This window comes from Cebidichthys violaceus, unplaced genomic scaffold (genome assembly GCF_023349555.1).
Source record: "Cebidichthys violaceus isolate CVI_PGR_0920_01 unplaced genomic scaffold, fCebVio1.0.p SCAF_12, whole genome shotgun sequence".
Taxonomy (NCBI): Eukaryota; Metazoa; Chordata; class Actinopteri; order Perciformes; family Stichaeidae; genus Cebidichthys; species Cebidichthys violaceus.
Genome location: NW_027176285.1, coordinates 16,531,592 through 16,553,450, shown reverse-complemented (window position 1 = coordinate 16,553,450; position 21,859 = coordinate 16,531,592). Strand labels below are relative to the sequence as shown.

The 21,859-nt window shown below is 46.7% G+C and overlaps 2 protein-coding genes across 6 annotated transcripts in view; one reads left to right on the top strand and one right to left on the bottom strand.

Annotated features, from left to right (window-relative positions):
- LOC137869384 (probable E3 ubiquitin-protein ligase HERC1) overlaps nucleotides 1-12,479 on the bottom strand; it is a 34,834-nt gene extending 22,355 nt beyond the window's left edge. For 4 of the 5 annotated variants that reach the window (XM_068706789.1, XM_068706790.1, XM_068706793.1 and 1 more), the window contains exons 1-26: nucleotides 12,378-12,479; nucleotides 8,574-9,603; nucleotides 7,748-7,843; nucleotides 7,470-7,652; nucleotides 7,161-7,373; nucleotides 6,917-7,015; nucleotides 6,719-6,815; nucleotides 6,471-6,614; nucleotides 6,184-6,311; nucleotides 5,761-5,905; nucleotides 5,451-5,622; nucleotides 5,187-5,321; nucleotides 4,878-5,043; nucleotides 4,534-4,659; nucleotides 4,141-4,365; nucleotides 3,779-3,931; nucleotides 3,558-3,690; nucleotides 2,966-3,169; nucleotides 2,582-2,803; nucleotides 2,019-2,192; nucleotides 1,730-1,844; nucleotides 1,504-1,621; nucleotides 1,078-1,303; nucleotides 560-860; nucleotides 428-476; nucleotides 306-351 (exon numbers count right to left, since the gene is read on the bottom strand). In XM_068706789.1, the coding sequence (XP_068562890.1) occupies nucleotides 306-351; nucleotides 428-476; nucleotides 560-860; nucleotides 1,078-1,303; nucleotides 1,504-1,621; nucleotides 1,730-1,844; nucleotides 2,019-2,192; nucleotides 2,582-2,803; nucleotides 2,966-3,169; nucleotides 3,558-3,690; nucleotides 3,779-3,931; nucleotides 4,141-4,365; nucleotides 4,534-4,659; nucleotides 4,878-5,043; nucleotides 5,187-5,321; nucleotides 5,451-5,622; nucleotides 5,761-5,905; nucleotides 6,184-6,311; nucleotides 6,471-6,614; nucleotides 6,719-6,815; nucleotides 6,917-7,015; nucleotides 7,161-7,373; nucleotides 7,470-7,652; nucleotides 7,748-7,843; nucleotides 8,574-9,572 (4,669 nt within the window). In that variant the 5' untranslated portion in view covers nucleotides 9,573-9,603; nucleotides 12,378-12,479. The remainder of the gene's footprint in view (nucleotides 1-305; nucleotides 352-427; nucleotides 477-559; nucleotides 861-1,077; nucleotides 1,304-1,503; nucleotides 1,622-1,729; nucleotides 1,845-2,018; nucleotides 2,193-2,581; nucleotides 2,804-2,965; nucleotides 3,170-3,557; nucleotides 3,691-3,778; nucleotides 3,932-4,140; nucleotides 4,366-4,533; nucleotides 4,660-4,877; nucleotides 5,044-5,186; nucleotides 5,322-5,450; nucleotides 5,623-5,760; nucleotides 5,906-6,183; nucleotides 6,312-6,470; nucleotides 6,615-6,718; nucleotides 6,816-6,916; nucleotides 7,016-7,160; nucleotides 7,374-7,469; nucleotides 7,653-7,747; nucleotides 7,844-8,573; nucleotides 9,604-12,377) is intronic. The other variant, XM_068706791.1, reaches the window with a different exon arrangement.
- Nucleotides 12,480-13,512: 1,033 nt separating this feature from the next.
- esm1 (endothelial cell-specific molecule 1) lies at nucleotides 13,513-15,443 on the top strand. Its single transcript, XM_068705611.1, is given in 4 exon segments — nucleotides 13,513-13,743; nucleotides 13,745-14,181; nucleotides 14,661-14,804; nucleotides 14,898-15,443. Coding segments are annotated over 4 exon segments (708 nt in total). The 5' UTR covers nucleotides 13,513-13,711; the 3' UTR covers nucleotides 14,993-15,443.
- Nucleotides 15,444-21,859: the final 6,416 nt, after the last annotated feature.

Sequence of the window (21,859 nt, the reverse complement as noted above, 5' to 3'; positions counted from 1 at the left end):
CCCAAACAGACAACTCTGAGAAGACAATAAGAAGCTTCAAAAGGTACGGTGAGCACATTAGAATGACACATTAGTAAAAGTCATAGTTGGACATTTTAGGAAATACGTTTATTCGTTTTCTGGCCGGCCCACAGCCAGACCACGGGGCCTGATGCTAAGATAAGCCAACGGGTCGCTGACTGAAACCTTCCTATGAGAGCAGTGTCGACCTTCTCATCAAATTATCTAAACTATTCCTTTAATACATGAATGTAGGTCAGACTTATTTTTAAAAAATGCATTAATTGAACAAATATTCCACCTACCCATTTTATTCTTGGAAGATCCCAATGAGTTTTTGGATTGGTCGGACTAAGTAAGACAAAGACAACACATTAGCATTAATAAAGAGGGGCGGGGCCACATTCTGGTTGAGGACAAGACTCACCTGTTTCCGGCCGTCAGCAGCCATCATTAGGAACTCTGTTGTCGATTTCCTAAAAGTGGGATGATGAGGACAGTTCAGTGCAACGACCACAATAAACGAGAACAAACATAGCTGCCTCACACGAACGCTGACCTCGCTCCGTTGCTCATGGCCTGACTGCTCTCCATCTCGCTGGGTTCCACACACGCAGGCCTGACCCCCAGCAGGAGGAAGAGGCAGCGGGACACCACCAGATGGCATGCAGCAGGGAAACCCAAGCTTTCCTCAGATTCCCTCTGCTTCTCCCTCTGCTGCTTTGGATCCAGCTCCCTCTCTGGGCTGACGGGGCTCTCCATGCTGCTGGGGAGGGTGGAAGTGCCAAAGGATTCGTACACCGTCACGTTCTGCTGCACTTGCATGGCCTCCCGGGTGGCCATGAATGATTCTAGGACTTCTGCAGAGACATGCGAGGATCAGATGTGTGTGTGTGTGTGTGTGATGTGTGTGTGTGTGTGTGTGTGTGTGTGTGTGTGTGTGTGTGTGTGTGTGTGTGTGTGTGTGTGTGTGTGTGTGTGTGTGTGTGATGTGTGTGTGATGTGTATTTCGGTGTGGGCCTGCCTGCTTTCAACGTTGCTGGAAGAAGGGAAGAAATACAGACAAGCACTTCTAACCTGACAGGTACATACGACTGTTGCCAAATGCGTCCTCCTCCGTGACCTCTTCCTGGTTGTGGTTAGCGGTGGGGGGCGGAGGCACCGGCACCGGCACCTCCCAGCTGCAGGGACCTCCTGACTGCTGCTCCTGCTGCTGCTGCTGCTCAGGGTCCTTTCCCACCTGCTCCGCTGAGGTGCCCGGCTCTTGCCTGTCTGCATCGGGACTTTGGGGAGCTTGAGTGGTCTGCGATACAAGCAATGTTTTCAATACACCTTATTATGAATCAAGATTATGTGTGAGTCCTTGAGTGGAGGAACAAAATGTTGTTCTGTAAACACAAGTTTATAGAACAATTATTAAACTATATGATGTTTTTGGTCCATAATTGTACAACACAATGCATAATATTTGGTTATGAAATAAAGTCATTTTAGTAATGGTACCTGCTTGACAGCAGTCTGCACCTGTGTGATCCTTGGAGAGTTTTTGTGGGCCAACAGAGTGCTTCTGATTTTATAAATCGTTTCATAGACGTCCAACAGCATCTCACAGGGCTCATATCTGTCTCAGGGTACAGTAAATAGTTAGCGTTGCAGTATGGATCTTACACAATGATGAGTTAATGAAATGCTCAGGAACAGGCCTTTCACTAAACAGTACGGGACTCACCTGTCCTGCCAACAGGCCTCATTCTGCAGTCCGGTGTGTTTCAGGAGAGCAGCCAGACAGCAGCGACAGACAGTCTGCAGCAAACAGTCTCCTGCAGAGCCTCCACTCTCCCACTCTGCTCTCACAGCACAACAACACAACAATGAAGGAACAACCCACACACACACACACACACACACACACACACACACACACACACACACACACACACACACACACACACACACACACACACACACACACACACACACACACACACACACACACACACACAGGCGAGTCAAAGTACCTTTGCTGTGAGCATACTCCTCCATGTTCCGCCACAGGCCACCTGCAGGTCCTCTGGAGGACCCCAGCGCCAGCTCCAGTAAAGTCCTGGTCTCCTCATTGAGACTGAGCTCTGACAGCCTGGCGTCACTACTGCCCAGCAGCACCACCTCAGTCAGCCATGCCATGCTGGAGTCTTCAGGACAGAGAAACACACGAGACGTATGACGAGCAAACAAGTGAAAACCACACACTTTCATTTGCATAACAACATGATCTTCAGGCTCTCCCTGTGTTCTCATGTTCTAAGATGTATATAAGGTAAACTAGGTAGCTTCTTGTCTGTCTCTTCTGTCAACTACCGAATAAAACAACAGAGAAGATCTCAAACATGACTCTGAACTCTTTTGGAGTCTCTGTAACATCCTCTTTGGCGAACACACACTGGTCTTATTATTAGCTGTTGCAAACAAAGTGTGGACACATTAGTGCAACATTAAACTTGGGGTGAACATTCCACGCAGTTTATATCCACTTGCCAAGACATTGGCTCATATTATGAAAGCATGCAGCATGTTTTCCCACCCAGCTGTTCGAAGTCCATCTCCAGCCCGTTCCTGAGGAGGACATTCGATAGCCAGAACTCTGAGGTTTTCTCCTGAAGTGAGGGAGGCGGGCCTTGCAGCATACCGCCGAGGCAACGGCCGACTGCCAACGCCACAGACCGTTCCAGATCCAACAGCCAGACCCACTTGCTCTCCTCCTCCTGTTGCTGCTGACCAAGGCATGTGTGCTCCTCACTTGTATCTGTGAGGAAGATCCCTCGTCATGGTTAAACTCTATATTTGATCCTGTTAAGAGGAATCTGAAGTGCAAACATGTGCCATCCTTTTTATTAATAACGATACCTGTGACACGGCTCTAGTCGCTAATATCAAGAATAAATGTATGGGTCAAAACTCCACTGACCTGAACAGGTCTTCTGAGCCTCCATTCTCAGCTCCTGTTCTTCCAGGACGCCGGTCTCTGGTAGCAACCTGTTGAAATCATTGAGTTGTTCCAACAAGGCCAGCAAATGGCTCAGGAGGGGTTGGACTGTGCCCAGAGGCAGCAGCAGCAAGGAGTACATGACCTGGCACAGCAGGCTGCCAGCCACCGAGTTGTACAACACCACTGAGACAAGGGTTGAGACGAGAGACGGGGATTAGAGGGACAGACCATAAAAATAGCTGAGGAATACAGACGGACACATTTATTGAACGTGTCTAATGTGCTGGTCCTCAGCTCAGAGACAGTTCACATACAGATACAGTTTGTTCTGACCTAAGGTGTCAGATATAAACTAAATGTTTGGTTGTTGGTTTGAGAACTTATTTGTCCAGTCTTTGATATTGTCCTTTTCTGTTGCAAACAAGTTAATGTGTTATCAGATCTGTTCCAAAAATGCACTCATGGTCTAGTAGTATTTTGTGAATAAACACACATAACTAACTAAATAAAGTATATTTGGGACAATAGATGAACTACGTGAGGTTGTAACGGCACACACACTCTCTCTTACCGTGCAGCTTCTTGATTATTTGTTTATCGAGGGAACTCTCCTTCAACAGTTTGGTGGATCTCCTGAGTGTCTCAGCAGCACAGGGAAGCAGCAGGTACAGATGCTCACGAAGCAGCGTTACGCTGCTGTCGTCCTACACAACGGATGAGTCACGGTGAACATAAATGCAACTACATGACTGCGGAGCGATTAGGTTGAAATGTACGCGAGTGTAAGTGCACCTCGGGGCTGGGATGGATATAGCAATGGGCGAGCAGGTGTTTGTGTAGTCCAGACAGCAGCTGGTGGAAGTGACAGGGAGGATCAGTCTGTCCCTGGCTATCGCTCGATAGCTGCTTGTCACTGTTTTTCTCCAATTCCCCGAAGGCCCTCTCCTGTGTGGACACACAAGAAAACAAGAAATAGTACAATAAACTCTAATTCAACGGCAACAATGTTCACAAAATATAGAACATTTGTGAAATTGGCAACAAGACTTGAGTGACAGAACAATGCATTTAATTCGCCCGAGAGTGAAAGTGTAATTCAACACATAGGACACAAAGCTGCACACAAAGGCACAGCACAGGCTCCTCTTCCATACCGTGTAGAAGCCGATGCTGAGGAGCAGGGTTCTGAGCAGCACCTCGGCTAAGTGCAGAGGGTCATCGGCCTCAACGGAGCTGGAGGAGGAGGGCGGCCGGGCGGACGCGACGGGTGTCAGAGGGGGTCCCAGAGATGTCACCTCCCCAAAATTGCTGTAACCCAGTAGAGAAGAGACGTGGCTCTGGTCCTGAAGGCTGCTGAGGACCATGTCTAGCTGCAGGCGCTTTTGAAAGATACAGAGGGAAAGAAAAAGAGATTTGTTTGGTTTGATATTTATTATTTACAAAAACATCTCCTTTAACAAAACACCTTCCTGAATGGTGATTTGTTGAGGCACAAATGCACAAAAATCACATTTGCTAATGATAACCAGCACTATTTTAACACATACCTGTCCTTTGGAGGGGACATTTAGGCTCTGAGGGCCCTGAGGAAGGAGGGACAGGAGCAGTTCTGTCCTTTCCCTCAGTGGAGGAAGCAGCAGGGATGCACCAATGGACAGCGTGTTCAGAACGGCCTGAGGACAGACAGGAATGTCAACGCAACATGAACAGACACTTGGAAATCGATGGTTAGCATTTACCGCAAGTGAATAAATAAAATAAAAATAGCACATAAAGGCTCCATCAATCCACTTTATATTACACCCTGCAGACAACACCAACAGCTCCCCCCAGTTCCTCCTGTCACAACCAACTAGAAAACAGTCTAGCAAGAGCTGGACTGTTAGTCTACCTGTTGTATGGAGTCTGGCATATTGGTGTCTATGAGCCGGAACAGCAGGTTTCTGAGGGGCCTGCCCTGAGCCCCCAAAACCATGGCTCCAGTGCCCCCGGCGTGGGCCAAGGATAAGTGGATGGACAGCAGCTTCATGCACAGCAACAGAAACTGATGGTGGTCCCTGAGCAATACAAACAGAGAGCATTAGGAGCGTTGGTTAAGTGGATAGGAGGGAACATTACGGTGTGGGATTCCACGTGGCCTGCTGTGCAATCTGCTATATTATCAGGACTGATAGAGTGCCATGTTAAAGTGCTTTCATACCTTTTAGATAAGAAGGGGGCGGGGGGCGTGTCATCCCCGATGCCGTCACAGTAACTCTCGAGGAACTTGCGTAGGTAGGTGAACGTGCTCTCTTCCAGGTCGACACAGAAGGGCCTGTGCCACGCCACCAGTTGCCTGGACAAGAAGTAAGGCGCTTAAAAAGAGAGCTGTGCAAACACAAACATATCTCCTAGACAGCGGGGTGAGAAAAACACGAGCGACACGGAAACACTTGAATTCGTTTGAGACGAGATTAGACTTCACCTGTCGGTTGGATCTGCGGTCCAAGCCAGGCTGTGAGAAGTGCCAGCGGTGATTTGCTGGATCGACACCCCCTCCAGACCGAGCACCTTCTTGGGTTTGGTAATTGGTGTGGAAGTGTGGCCTTGTCCACACTGGCCCATCGTGTTGTTCCCCCAGGCATACACTTCATTCTCTGACGGACGGAGAGCAGCGTACGTTGCAGAGCAGATTCACAATTATAATATCCCAATAACACCTCTATAGAAACGACAATTCTAACCCCAAATAAATACACAAAAAACCTGACGATTAGCGGTTGAAGGTCTCTCACCATGCGTCAGAGCCAGACAGTGGCTGTCTCCACATGAGATGTCAATGATCTTGGTGATGCTCAGGTCTTCTATGAACCTGGGTCTCAGAGAGGTCGTCTCAGAGGAGCCACATCCTAAACAGGAGCCACAGCCCCACGCAAACACCTGGATGAAACAAGAGTAGACACGAGTGTCGGTTCTGTATCTCCTTATATGTGTCACTGCATTACATCCTTGTATTTAAAGTGGCATTATCGAAGACTTTCATTTAAATGTTGAGTGACTCTCTATAGCTGAAGGAGGTTTGTTTTCACTCAAATAGACAAGCTCACTTTAAGTCCCTTTCAGAATAAAAGCTTTCCACAAGGAGAGTGTGGAAAGAGCCGAGTGAGCCTGGCTCAGGTAAGGTCGGCTGAGAGTCGACCCACGATGCTGCATCTCACCTGTCCTGCAGAGGTGAGGGCCAGAGACGACTGGCTGCCAGCACACACTTTCCTGATGATGAACCCGTGCAGGGCCTCTATGACTTTGGGCCGATACACACGGTTGGTGTCTCCGTGACCTAGTTTACCTGCAAAAACGAGTCATGACCGAGAAGCAGCATTAATTCACTCCACCTTAAGTAGAGGCGTTTCTGTTAAGACACACCACAAATGCTCCTGCTATGCTCCGGTCCTTCAGGTTAACAAAACAGACATAAAATCAAGCCATGTGTCGTCTGCCAGCGTACCGTTGTCCCCTCCCCCAAAGGACCACACGGTGCGTCCATCCTGCGCCACAGCGACGGTGTGGGAGCTGCCACAGGCCACCTGCCCCACACCGCTGATGTCCTTCACCAGCGTGGGAACGTTCCGACTCTGACTGTCACTGTGACCTAATCGAGGGGGGGGGGGGAGAAGAAGCACAGGACAACAGAGGGTTGTTGGCGACATGCTTCACTGAAACGTTTGAGAGCAAATTGAGAAATAAAGTGCGTACCGAGTCTTCCAAAGTCTCCTTCTCCCCAGGTGTAAAGCTCTCCGTCATTAGTCACAGCAGCACTGTGTCTGTAGCCAGCAGACACACAAACAACAACCTGGCACAGACACCATAATGTATGCAGAATTATGTTAAATCGCATGGCTTTGCAAATAAATACACGCATGAATAAAAGCAGAAGGTTTTCTGAATGCACACCTTGCCAAACAGCGGTCCTTGTATGATTTTTGGGTATTTCTGTGTCGCATTGTTGCCATGGCCCAGTTTCCCATATTCTCCATCGCCCCAGCTGAACACCTGGAAAACATATTTTGAACAGAGGAGGTGGAAGTGAGGAGTGTGTACATCATGTCTCACATGTTACAACGCAGGTTTGACTGATACAGTCTGCAGACCTTTGACATGAGCATCAGTACATATAGCAGTAGTTTGAACTGGTTACCTCTCCCTCTACAGTGATGGCCAGAGTGTGGCCGTCGGAGCCCTTGGAGGAGGACACCTTCTTCATGTTCCTGTGAGGCTCCAGCACAAGTTTCTTGGGCGTGGACTGGTTGTTGGAGTCCCCCAGGCCCAGGCGGCCATAGCTGCCTTTCCCACACGCTTTAACTGAACCGTCTGCAGACACTGAAAATGTACAGTACTGGCCTGCCTCGATCTAAAAGACGGACAACGTGGATAAAAAACAGGAACGGTCAAAGCTGGAAAGTGGCAGAGTAATATTACGGGTTATCATTATCATGGGCAGTCATACCATCTGGGCGTCACTGAAGCCCTGAGTCAGCTTTGGCAGCAGGATTTTCTCCAGAGTCCCCTCTGCCAGCTGGTGGCTGCTGTTGCTGCCCCACACATACACCATGACCGCGTCGCTCTCCGAACCGGGAGCAGCCGCATTAGTGCCGCAGGAGCACAGGCAGTAGGACGCCAGGTTACAAATCTGTCCAAAAGGAGAGGAGGGTGAGGTCCATAAAGTCAGTTACTGGAAAATACATACATCAGTTCTTAACAGTGCCTAAATGTTAGAGTATGCACCTCCTCAAACAGGCAGAGAGCTGCCTGGGAGAGACGACACAGTCCGTCTGCGTCCTTTTTCAGCACCTGAGTATTGACTGAATCTCCTCGGAAACCCTGGAGGAGAAAGAGCATTTGTTTATCCATCAACATGGAGTGTTTTTACCATCACCTGAGACTCCCTGTGTGTAAACAGGAGGTTGGGTTGAATACACAATGCATCTGCTTTATCACATTCCTCACTTTTGACTCGCAGCCTCTATTCCAAACACAGTGACAAGTCACTGCATGATCAGGCAGAAGGTGGAGTGAAGAAGACAAAGAGGCCCTCATCTTAGATCCTGCAGATCTCACCTGTGTGTTTTCATGTTTTGTGACTTTCTTAAGCTGTGACAGAGCTCTGAGTTGTGTGTAGGACGGACTACATCAATCACGAGGATGTTGGCGACACCCAGCCCTTGTTGTTATTTGACTAGAAATATTGCAAAGCTGATTAGCCTGCTAAGAGATGAGTCGATACCGATACAGAGGGAGGGAAGGAAGACCGGCTCAATCTTAATCCTCATCTGCACACTGATGCATCGCTTTAATATCAATGGGCCTCATTCACCAGCATGTTCACAAATGTGCATGGAAGTTACTCCTAAGGCTATTGTTTGCCATTCTTTAAGTCTTCCATGTGAGAGGAAAAGCTATTTTTATAGTAAAGGTGTCCCATACGATGAGGACTGAGGTGATTACTCCAGGTGACCCGATGTTATAGATGGACTTCATGCGTCCTAAGGACTAAGGAGTTGCTCTGACGTCACATGTTGATAATAACAGGCTACAAAACACAAAGACCTACCGAATATTGCTTCATTTGGAGAAGCGTTTCATGGATGACATCAAAGCCCACGCCAGCTGAGTTCTGGGAGCTCAGTGAGGAGGAGGAGGAGGAGGAGGAGGAGGAGGAGGAGGAAGACAGTGTAGAGGAGGAGGAGGACATAGAAGCAGCCAAGGCTACCTCCACCCACTCCAGCAGGAACTTCAGAGAGCCTCTCTGCATGGCCAGGCCGAGCAGCAGCTCCAGCGCCAGCCTCCGGCCGGTCGGGTCCGCCCCGCCGGTCCCGCAGCTCACAGACGTCTTCTTCAGGAAGTCCGACACCTGCGCCAGGCAGTCGAGCCCAACTGACGGGATCTTGTTCTCGTTGGCCAGAGAGAGCGGCGGCAGAGACGTCAGCACAGAGGACGCCGTGGCGAGCACGTCATTGCAGAGAACCGACTCCGGATGCACGGAGGCCGCGTACCTCCAGTTCTGCTGCAGCAGCGAGAAGAGCAGACTCAAACCCGTCCGCACGCCCATCTCTATCAGAACATCGGTGCCCGACTTGACTTTGGACGCTCCCCCTGGCCGGCAGGGCTGTGAGGCCAGCTCAAGTTGCCCACACTCGGTGCCACCGTCTGTGGACTGGGAGGGCAGCTGCACGCGGAATTTGTCGTGGTACTTTCTGTGAAGTGCGTAGTAGATCCTCTGGAGGACTACCAGCCTGTGGTGGAGGCCCAGGGTGTAGGAGGTCTGCGTCAGCATCCGGTGGGCCAGCCATCGCTGGCTGTGAAGCAGGGACGAAAGGTACTCTTCCTTCTCCGCCGAGGCGCTGGACTCGCACTCGAAGTCTGGCAGGCGTGGGCCGACGAGTTCCTGCACGGGTCGGGCCAGAGTCACCACTTCCTTGTTGAGAAGGAGCTTATTGTAGAGCACAGCGGCTCCGTGCCTCCTGGCTGTCTGGACGCCGTCTTCTGCTGCCCAGGAGCTATTGAAGTGCTCCTGCCACTTCAGCAACACGTGGGTCTGACAGGGCACCATGTCTGAGCATTATCTAGACTCTGACCTACTCCTGAAAACAAGCAGAGAGGGAAAGACGAGCTAATGAGGGTTGTCAAATGACAGATTCACCAAATCCACACGTACCGTCCCACACGCTCCATCAACATAATGAAACGGCCTTTTTCTTTAATCTCCGTCGTAAATTTGCAGCTGAAAGCCAATGATCTAATGCGATTTCCTGCCAAGTAAATCCAGAGTAAAGGTGTCAAGTTTCTCCTCAGTGTTGGAACTCGTCCAGCATACAGTACATCCAGGCTAGTGGCATAGGCCCAGTGGGTATCGCTGAAATAGGTCAGCTCACCCTTTGCTAACAGCTAACCAACACTCCCACGCTGACGAGGAGACGTTTGTCTCACACGCTGACGAGGAGACGTTTGTCTCCCACGCTGACGAGGAGACGTTTGTCTTATCTGCTGACACGCTGCTCAATACAAAAAGGGTGTTTTGGGGTTTTATTAACATTTGAAAGTATTGATTTCACAATATAACCAGTCAAAGAATTAAATCAAGCACACGAGGGATGATAATCTGCTCCCCTTTTGAAATGCATTCATATTCTCAATGCGTTCTTATAGTAATTGCCTCCAAGATGGTCAACTGCTGCTCTGAAATACAATCCCATGCAAAGAGAACCAAGCTCCCGGCTGTCTGTGTGCATTTGTGTCTGCTTTCTAGACAAATCCAGAGCAGGTCTGCTGCTGCTCTCGAGTGACAACTCTACATATTCACAGGAACAGCACACAGAGTTGTGTTTCCCTTTCCCCATAATAAATCACGTGAACGTCCCAATGACTGACGGCATTCGTCTCTTAGCAGGTGATTTCTCGGGGATATCGTTACATCTCCACTGCACCAACTCTAGACTGAATACAAGAGACAGACGTGATAACCGCTCGTTTAGTACTGACAGGAATCTATGAACCACTGAGCCCTTCATTATGAAAGCATTTCTATCATGTGCTATGATGACCCAGAGAAAAGTGACTCGTCATTCCTGACAGGCTGAGGCTGGACTAACCGGAGAACTACGCTGTTGGGCTCTAAAGTAGATCCTCATACTCTTGGGTAATGATCTGAGACTCTTTCTATGATTAACACTTATAAAAACATGACCCGGTGTGAGCGAGGGAACGCTAGTTGCCGCTAGACATGCGAGCATGCCACCACGGTCTGCAGTCCTCTCCCGTGCCTGAGGCCTGTGGGGCTATATGGTTTCCACTCCGGCCAAAAATAACAGCGAGCATTGATATAGCAGTGGAGTCTCCGGGTCAGACAACCGGCGGCAGTGTGAGGCGCAAACGCCACCGACTTCAAGCTGTCTGTCTGTTTTAAGACGACGCGGACGTTAAGGACGCGTCAGTCCATCTGGAGCATTTACAAAAACACATGAAAGCACACAGTATTACTTCTTATTACAGATCAAATACCACAGCAATGTGTCAGTCAGCTTTAGACATGAAACAGAAACATAAAGGGTTCATGTGGAGGCCTGGGAGCTGGAGTGATCAGTCGTCTGCTCCTGGTTCTGAAGGCTGCATCACAGCAGAGATGTCACTCCATGAACATAAACACTGTTCAAGCTTTGCCTTTAGCTACTTGGTCTTCATGTCCTCATGACCGATGGAACATGGAGGCATTTAGTCAATAATATTGGGATAATATTTGATTTATTCCATATCGCTCATCCCTACGGAAGAGTCACATATTCTAAGTCTTAAAACACACACATGCACTTTATTGGACCAAATCATAGCATAATATAGGACCGTCCTTGTTGATGTATTAGTTTGTTTTTTTCTATTCATAGATTCATATTTGATGTAAGATGAAGAGAGAGATGAAGAGATACACGTTAGACAACACTGAGCCTGATTTCACATCGTTTAATTATCAAACATGACGCCAACATCCATTAAACGACCTCCAACATGAGCGTGAGAACACCTCGTCTGGCTCTGATAAAGTCATGTATTACAGGGGCTGTTCTGGTCTACAGGACCAGCTGGAGGTGGTCCAGGGGTTTGGACCTCCTCCGCAGTGAGCTGGAGGAAGTTGCTGAGACAACGGTCGGTCGGGTTGCTCTGTTGCCACGACAAGCGTGTAGGCAACGTCTACATGAATGGCTGTTAACGAACCCTTGATTTAGCGCTAGCTGCGGATGGAGTCACCGCGACACGAGCTCCGTAATGTCGGACAGTGATCCTCTGAAGATGCTGGAGGAAGAGGCAGTGGGATAAACACACACACACACACACACACACACACACACACACACACACACACACACACACACACACACACCGCAATGTGTCACAAGGTAGGCATTGGACCGTGCGTTCATTAGCCGACACATTCACTCCATTACCGTTACAGCAGCGACATGACAGCGCTGCTCTCTGACGTACTGCTGGCAACATTGTAGCGTTGCGCGTTGTTTTCTCGAGCGACACTTCGCTACAGTGTAACGTTTCACCGTCACGCTGGCTGCTCGCTTCACCGACATAAACGGACAAATACGTGCATTAGAAACGCAGCCCCCCCCCCCCCTCCCTGACTCCCGGTGTCATTGACAAACACCGGTAACGTTATTATAGCGTCTGCGGTGACAGCTGAGCTAACGGTGGGCTGCAGCAGTGCAGTTGCTAGTCTGGTCCATGGCTGTCAAAAAAACCACCGACCAAGCCCCTCTGACAGCTCTCAGCACCCCGCTCCGGTATACCGTCGTCTTCAGACATGACCGTGGCTGATAAGGTGAATAAGAAACACCGCGCGCACGTGACTCACCTTGTCCGTAAACGCCCCGCTGGTAAAGTGCTTTGCGTTACCTGTCCCGTCCCGGTGAGGTCTCCCTCGGACGTGAATATCATATCAACCTTCTCCGCTTTCTTCTTCTTCTTCGTCTCGTGGAGGGCTGACCACCGACGGGGACATCAAAGGCGGAGGACGCCACCTCGTGTGTCGGAGTGGGGATCGCATCATACCTTCATCATCACCATCGTCATCACGTTGTTATTCACCTATCAGTCACTGTTCATGTCTGTTAATAAGCATTAGAAGAAAACTAAAGAGCAACTTCAGCACAGCTTCTTTCTCATTGGTATACATATTAAAGCAGTAGCATTAGGCTACTAAACACACACACACACACACACACACACACACACACACACACATATATATATTTATATCTTAAATAAGCTATTTAAAGGAGCAATCCAGTTATTGCACATGCAGCTTATTTTTCATGAGGGTTATTTCTGAGCCTGTGGAAAAGAAGATGTCCTCTGAGGCTCAGGAGGGAACTTTGTCAAGACAACAACCTTGATCATGTTGCATTTTGGGAAATGTAGGATCCAGTGTTTTTTGAGTAAAAGTCAGGATGTGAACATTTCCCTTTTCAATCTTGTGAGTCCTCCAACTTCATGGACTTGCAACACTTAATGAAGTACCTTAATAGTCGTGTTGTTTGTGTTGAGAAGTCTCTCTCTTTGTCTCCTTTATGCCCTTATAACGTTATATATATATATATATATATATATATATATATATATATATACATATATATATATTATCCTGTAAGAGCCTCTCAATCAACTCATTAAAGCCAGAAAAAAACGATTTACCATTTAAAAAACTAAATAAACATAACTGTAACACTCTATATCCAAATAGAGGTTTAAAGTGTTGTATTTAAAGGTATGTTTTACTTTTAGCCAGTTCCTTCTTCTTACTTTGGCCTATTTAAAATAATGATAATAATAATAATATGTTGTGTTAAATACACGTTTAAACTTTAGACACAATTCGATAGAAGAAGATGAGCTCATTAACTGTGAGCAGAGAAGATGATTTAATTCATTTATCTTGTTGAACATGGTCAATATTGTTTCCAATCGCAGGATGTTGTGACTGAAAGAAAACATCCTAACTTCAGATGTGAGTCTTCAAAGCCGAGCCAAACATAACTGATGACATCAGGTCACACGCATTTCAATTCCTGGATGGCGGTCCACAGTCAATCCCACTTCCGAGCCGGATTTCCAAAAAAAAAAGAAGGGGTCTGAGTGGCAGAAAGGACGACAACACCGGAATGAGGAAATTTGACGAGGGGCAAAGTCATGTGCAAAACAAAGTTGCTCCTCGCTGATAACCGTGCGACCTGATGAGCCAGAGGGTCACTCCGCTCGAGTCTCCCAGAGGTGGTCCGCGTCTCCGTCCCTTGTCCCCGAGACGTCCAGCACACAGACAGACAGCCACGAGCTCGCTGCCCCGCATCCAGAGATGTCGCTCCTCCTCATCACGGTGTTGTCCTCGCTCATAGTGCGCGATGCTGCGGCGTGGGGCGCCAATGTCAAGTACGCGGTGAACTGCCCCGACCGGTGCAACGCGGAGCGGTGCGGCGGGACGCAGCGGTGCACACGGACGGTGCTGGACGACTGCGGCTGTTGCCAGGTCTGCGCAGCCGGCAGAGGGGAGCACTGCTACCGCACGGTGTCGGGGATGCACGGGGTGAAGTGCGGACCGGGATTATTCTGCGAGTTCTACAAGGACGAGGACGATTATGGAGACGAATATGGCATTTGCAAAGGTATATGTTCACACTCAACATGTTTGTGTGTGTGTGTGTGTGTGTGTGTGTGTGTGTGTGTGTGTGTGTGTGTGTGTGTGTGTGTGTGTGCTGTTTCTACCTGTGCGCTGCGTTCTGAGTATGTGATGCCCCGCTGCACCAAATATAGCAGGATCCCAGCTGGTTATTTCAGTCTATTTAAGGCTCATATTTATTGAATTATCACAATGGAAATTGCCATATAATTAATGGTTTTACATGCACATTTGCAGACATGTGCATCCTTGCTTAAAATAAAAAAATTGGACATTTATCTTGACATTTATAGAGGCTTGGAGTTGAGACATTCAAACATGAATGCTTGTGCACACTTGCAGTTTCTCTGAATCACTGATGTGGATCATTATTTTGACTGAATATGAATCTTTGACACTGTAGAACACTAACCCTTCTGCATGACGAGGCAGATGCATCTAAAGTAATGCTTTGTTTCATGGCAGACTGTCCGTATGGAACCTATGGGATCGAGTGCCGCAAGACATGCAACTGCAAAGGTGGCATCTGTGACAGGGAGACCGGAGCTTGTCTCACGCTCAAATTCTTTGCCAAAATCGCCGGGAAACTCAAGACTGAGCCTCAAGAAGGTAAAAACAAAAAGATGAAGATTGTTCATAATGTCATTTGTGAAGTCGCCCAGTTGCCTGGATTGTAATGGAGTCTCTCTCTTGTATTTGCAGGGGCAGAGGTGGGCTCAGGAGAGGTCAGCACTGCCCAGAACACAGACCAACACTCGGACAGATCCGCCGCTCCGAAGCGGCTCAACCCTCGCTGACAAGTGCTGACAAGACTGAATCTCTTCAGTGTAAATGTAGCATTAACTTATAAATGAAGTGAAAGATATATTTTATTATGTTAAACGATGAGACACTTTTTTACAGCGTTTGTTTGGTTTGTTTGGTCCTCGTCTGACGCGAGCGTCTTTTCTAATGACTGTGTTATTCTCTCCTCTTCCTCTCTGTCTGAGTCTGCAGTGTAGACCTCGTTTAGTGTGCCTTCATTCATTCATTCATTCATTCATGTTGAGATAAAGAACAGGACCTTGCTTTCATTTTCAAACTGGACATCGTTCACGGACTCATTGTAGTCCACTGAATATTTTGAAGCTTTCCATAAAGATGTCTTGTTTCTACTGTATTTATGAAAAGCGGACATGGAACATATCACGTGTGTGACACCAGCTGATGTAAAGAAAGAGCTCACAAATAAACCAAAGTTATCACGGACTCTTTTCCTGTTGTTTCATTCACTAATAATATTCACTCATCATCTGATTTGACCCTGTGGATTCATCATGTAATCTATAATGAAGTGGAATATCATTATAATGTGACTTACACACGTCTGTGTAGCTACACTAATATACATGTTGTAAAATATAAGGAACATAAACTCTCACCTGCGGGGAAAGTCAAATAATGATCACATGACGACTCGTGTAAAAAGTGTGAAGTCAGCAGAATTGACAGAAGTGAGCTCAGATTAAAGACTGGAGCTTCACGTTACTGAAGAAGAGACGTCTGACGTCCAGCTGCAGCTGCGTCCTCACCGGGCTTCAAGGACCTCTTTGTTCTTTGCTCTCTGCATTATTTATGAGTCGGTATTATCCAGGTGATGAGCAGCTGGATCTCATCAGACACTGTTGGAATTGAAGCCAAGATAAATGTTAGGTTTTGAGTGTATTCAGTGTTTTAATATGCTTTGCTTTAGCCTCTGTTCTGTGAAGATGGTTGAGTGAATGCTGCAGAGACGGATGAACTCTTTAGTCTCTACAGAGGACCTTCAGCAGTGAGATTCATGACATCACACCCCGGTATTGAACTGAGAGAAGGAAGGCTGTTGAGTCAAAGTTACATCATGTTATATTAAGATGTCCTGTGTCTCTCTTTTAACATCTTATTGTTCTCACTTCAACATGTTGTAGATTGATCCATAAATAAGTAAAATGTTCGCTGACTTTGAGTAAGAAGACTGAAGAGGATCTATGATGTGTGTGTGTGTGTGTGTGTGTGTGTGTGTGTGTGTGTGTGTGTGTGTGTGTGTGTGTCAGAAGCAGCCTGAATATAATGCAGTGTTTCTAGAAGAATTGGACGTGTCTACATGTTGCAGAGACACGTTGCACCTTTGAACAAATAATTAGCCCAGAAACTGAAGCAAACTAAATTCTGAATTGGATTTTCTGTGGGAAAAAAGGAGGAGGAGACGTTGATATTAGAGGGATTTATTTATGGGAGGTTGAAGCGTAGAAATGTCTGGATAGAAATATGTCTTGTGGGTAGAAGGGACTCTTGTTTCCCATGGTGATGGGGAGCGGTATCCTACGTCCAAACACACTGGAGAATGTATCAGGCATGCTTGACTCTTAATTCTCGGAACAACCTACTTACTCAACCTCCACAAATGGCCAAATATTCTTTGGTCCCATGCAAAACACATTCGTCAGGCATGGAAAAAAATATACTCTCACCACAAATAGCATAAGAAGAGATGAAGTGCAAAGACTGGATTTACTGGGTTTACTCGCTGCACAAAAGATCCCAGACGGGGGAGAATGTGGGAAGTTTCTCATCCAGAGGAACATCTCAGCTCAGCTTTAGCTTCGTAGCTGAGCTGAGATGCATCCAGTGCAGACGGGACTGACGCCAGTCAACACGGCAGGAAAACGCATGAATACAAATGATCTCCATTTTGAGACATTTTTTAAGGACTTGCTTGAGAAATGCACATTTGAACATTTCCTACCTGCAGGACAGCATTCATAAAAGTCAGTCAATCAATGGTAAATGAGAGAATAACAAGTACTTGTGTCTCATAAAGAATACAGCCTTCACATCATATTTGATAAAGTTAGTTTTCTTCTTTAAAACATGAAATATACACATGAATTGGTCTGTGATAAATGAATCAGTTAATGACAATGATTCCATTAAATATTCATCATCTTTGTAATTTTGTCCCCTTTATTAATAACACATCAGCACACAGAACTGAAGTGTGAAACATCAGAATCACATCGTTCGACGTTTTGTCAGGATTCGGTCCCAGCTAAAAATATCCTTATTAGCCTCACCTCTGACTCCTGCAAACAATGTTTTCCAGTATTCAGCTTGTTTATTTCCTGTGCTTCCTGACACCTGTGACGATGTCCCTTCTTCCTGTTGTTGTTGTGTCTGCCCAGGACAGGAATCTAAAGCAAGGCCTTTTCTTTTTTTCCTCCAAGAGACATTCTTGAAAAAGCAACAAAGACTCCGTTGTCTTGTCGAGAAATCGAGGAGGACACTTTATTCATTTAATCCGATTTATATTTCAATGAAAGCTCAGCACAAAATCCACATCCAATGTGCTTCAGATGAGTGTAAGTGACGACGTGTTATTGTATAACTATGATCCTCAAATCATCTCTTCAGTAAACAAAATGACACGTTTTAAATATTGCAAGGAACACATGTTTGGCTGTGAAACACAACATCTGTAAATTGCAGCTTCTGCATCAAACTTTAAATGAATGTCGGTCATTTCTTTCTTCTCATGTTGACGTTCGATATGAATTCAAACCAGATCATTGTTGTATATTAACATAGTAGAATTTAAAGTCTTGCAGAAACAGACATGAATTCACTGCGGGGATGTATCGCCTCAATCCAAGGACACACACACACACACACACACACACACACACACACACGCAGCGATGCACACAGGTATGGGAGCAGTGTGTTGATGAGCGCTCAGATGTTGCTCTCGTTCCCCAGAGAGCGGACCGGCCGAGGCCTCGCAGCCAAACAAAGGAGCCTGGAACACAACAGGAAAGCGTTGGTGAGAAATACCCTTCATGTGACTCCCTGAACACGTCACCGCCGCCTCCGCACAAACAAAGGTGCGTGAACCAAGTAGTAAATAACACTGATTTACTGCAAATAGATGTTCTGGTATTTACAGTTTGGCCCCAACTCAACAGGTTGTTTACTGTAGCTGTAGACTGACATGGAGACAACATGAGAACACTGAGAACACTGAGAACACTGAGAACACTGAGGACACTGAGGACACTGAGGACACTGAGAACACTGAGGACACTGAGAACACTGAGAACACTGAGAACACTGAGGACACTGAGAACACTGAGAACACTGAGGACACTGAGGACACTGAGAACACTGAGGACACTGAGAACACTGAGGACACTGAGAACACTGAGAACACTGAGGACACTGAGGACACTGAGAACACTGAGGACACTGAGAACACTGAGAACACTGAGAACACTGAGGACACTGAGAACACTGAGGACACTGAGGACACTGAGGACACTGAGAACACTGAGGACACTGAGAACACTGAGAACACTGAGAACACTGAGGACACTGAGAACACTGAGGACACTGAGAACACTGAGAACACTGAGGACACTGAGGACACTGAGAACACTGAGGACACTGAGAACACTGAGAACACTGAGAACACTGAGGACACTGAGAACACTGAGAACACTGAGGACACTGAGGACACTGAGAACACTGAGAACACTGAGGACACTGAGGACACTGAGAACACTGTGAACACTGAGAACACTGAGAACACTGAGAACACTGAGGACACTGAGGACACTGAGAACAAGGACGTGAAGAGGTGAGATTACAGTGATGGCAGATATCTAAACTTTAGCTCTCAGGCTGTCATGTCACTCAATTGAAAAGTGGGAGGCGGTCTAATTAACTCTTTGACTCCTTTCTTAAAACAGTTCTCAGGAACAGCGAGAGTCCGGAGCCTCGACCTCAGCGACCCGACAGACTTCCGTCCCCTGGAGGGACCGTCTTGTTTCTCGTCCACGAGGAGGTCCGTCCTCACACATCAGCTTCGGCACACGTGGCCGCTCTGAAATGTGCTCCGTAACTGTCAAATGTGATGGCTTTACTTGAAGTGTCTGTTCCTGTGAAGTGGCTGGAGCGTTAAACATTCCTCTGTGTGTGTTCTGTGTTACTCACTGCTTCATAAACAGCACAGACAGCATCACATCCTGCTGGTTTCACGACGCACAACGTAGAACCCAGAGAAAACACTGAGCCAGTCACTCTGAGACACTGAGTGTACGACATCAAGTCACATGATCATATCAAGGCAAATGATCATTATCACCGTTAAGATGAAGCCTGTTATGATGGGATGTTTGACGTTAGTTTGACATTAGTCAAAAGGTGTTAATATAATGATAATACATATAATTCTTTCACACAGCTGTGACATCATGCAGTCATTTATAGACGAGGTTTTTGAAATGAGTGCACATGTTTTCGAGAGGCTGTTTTGCTGTAACACATGGACCTCTGGTGGCTCCTTGCTGGTATTGAATCATATCGTTATTTTGCATTTATTTTCCATCAGTTTGTCTCGATGCAATGTTGTAACACGAGCTTTTACTTTTACTGTCTGTATGTGGGTTTATCTCTCTGTCTATTTATAACACAGACTTCACAGCACTGACCCAATGTGCCTCACAACACAATATAAATAACTTCCTCCAACAGAATATTAAAGATATGAATATTCATGTTTGTGTAGAGTTACAGGTTAAGATAAACAGCTATAAATAAGCTTGTTTATGTTCCCAATCCAAAAGTTCTGGAAGTAACCACTAGAGAGCGATAGAGCGTCAAGAAAGAGAAGGAGATGATCTTTGGTGTGGAGGAAAACTGAAGACAAGATGAACTTTATCAACTTCTACTGCTGCAGTAGATACTGGACTTTATATGGGAGCAGAATAAAAGAACTGGACTGAAACTAAAGAGTTGTTGCCATGCAGACCAACTCATGCACCACTGTACTGATGCAAGTAGAGGTTAAGACATGTGTGCAGTTTACATAAGTCAAAGTTAACTGGACATGTTTCTGTCTCCATCGAGGTCAGGACACAAACAGCAGAGTGCGCTCCCTCACTCATCAACCATCGTACTCAAGCTGATGACCCCTCACCTCTCACCCAACCCTTCACCGCCGGCCTTCAGTCGATGTTCAACCTGTATTTCATGCTTTTAGAGAGTCGGCAGTAGAAAGCAGACATTAAATAAGGACAGTAATATAGCAATAGTTGGCAGTGGCTCCTCAAACCCCTGCAGGCCACCAGGGTGCCAACTTCAAGTTTGTATTCTTGTGTTTGAGTTGTGCTGCTGATGGTCTTTTTATCTTTTTATCACCTTTTGTCTGTTAAACCTGCAATAACTGATGTGTCCACGTAGAGGCATCAGAAGCTATAGCTGTAAACACAACACTGACATGTTATCGCTGTATTTACACATCCAGCAGATATGGAGAAACGTTACGGTTCATGTTTGTGCCCACCTGATGACAGTGAGTCAGGTACGCGCTCTTCTTTTAGCTCTGATTTGCTCTCCACCAACGACTGAGGGAAACATCTGCCTCTTCAGTGGCTCAGTGCTCCGTTATGGTCACCGGCCAGTCGCTAACTTTGCCTGGCTGCTGCTTGGTGTCGGGTTTTTAAAGCTTTCTCATTGAGAATAAATGTGCCTGCTGCGTCCAAAAAAGGATGCTGATGAAAGCATGGAATTACAGGCAGTGAAGCCAAAAACAATGGGCTGAATGAAGCTATAAAGCTCCGTCTGGGTGCTCCACAGTCAGGAGATAACTATCTAAACAGAGCAGTAACGGATGCAACATATTAATACGGCGTTATTAGAAGCCCTGATCAAAGTGAGTGAGTTCCAGTGAAGGACAAAGGGGAAGGCTTTTTGTCTGACGACTGCAGGCCTCCAGAGATTTTCACTATCTTCCCCAGAAGTCACCAACTGTCCGAAACCTCTGGCTGCAAGGCCATGAGAACAGCAGAGCCGGGGAGAGCGTTTCCATTCCCAGAGGCTTCCTCTGTGAAGATCCATCCATTCTTATCTGGTGAGTTATCTCCTATCGGAGGAGGTCGCCCGGAGCATCTCCTGGGAGTAAAAGCAGCTCCGGTTTGTTTACAGACGGCCACTTCTCACGTCACAAGGTCACAGTGTTTCATGTTCAGCATTCCGCGTCCTGCAAATATAATAAAACACGCTGAAGGATGGCTGAGGACAGATGGCTCAGAGCCCACTGCTGTTTGTTTCCAACATTTCATTTAAGCTTTGTTTCAGCTAATGAGGCTTTTCACAACTCCCAGAAATCTCATCTTCTGTGTGGACATTAAAGTTTATTAGCAGGAATGAATTTTACTCTTTTCTCTCCGTGTTGAATATAAATGTCTTTGCATAGCTGCAAATAAAACATAATTAAAAGATTTACTCTTTTAATGACGTTCCATTCAACAACAAAAAGTAAATATGAGGACTCCGAAGCAGAACGTGTTACCGAGGGCAGTTATTGGTTACTGTGCATTGTTGTATCAACGTCAGTATGAACATCTGATGGTGGATAAAGAGGGCGTGCACATTGGCCCAACCTAGGGGTCGGGACCCTCCAAAGGGTCCCTAGATAAACCTGACAGGTCTCAGGATTTTTCTGACTAATTTGTGCTGCTTTGAGGAACAGAAAAATAGAAGAATGGTGATATTGTTATTGCTGCGGCTGCAAATGTGCCATCAATGCAGGATGTACGATCCAGAGCAGCGGTTAAACATGCGAAACAGAAGTGGAGAAAGCTTCTCCT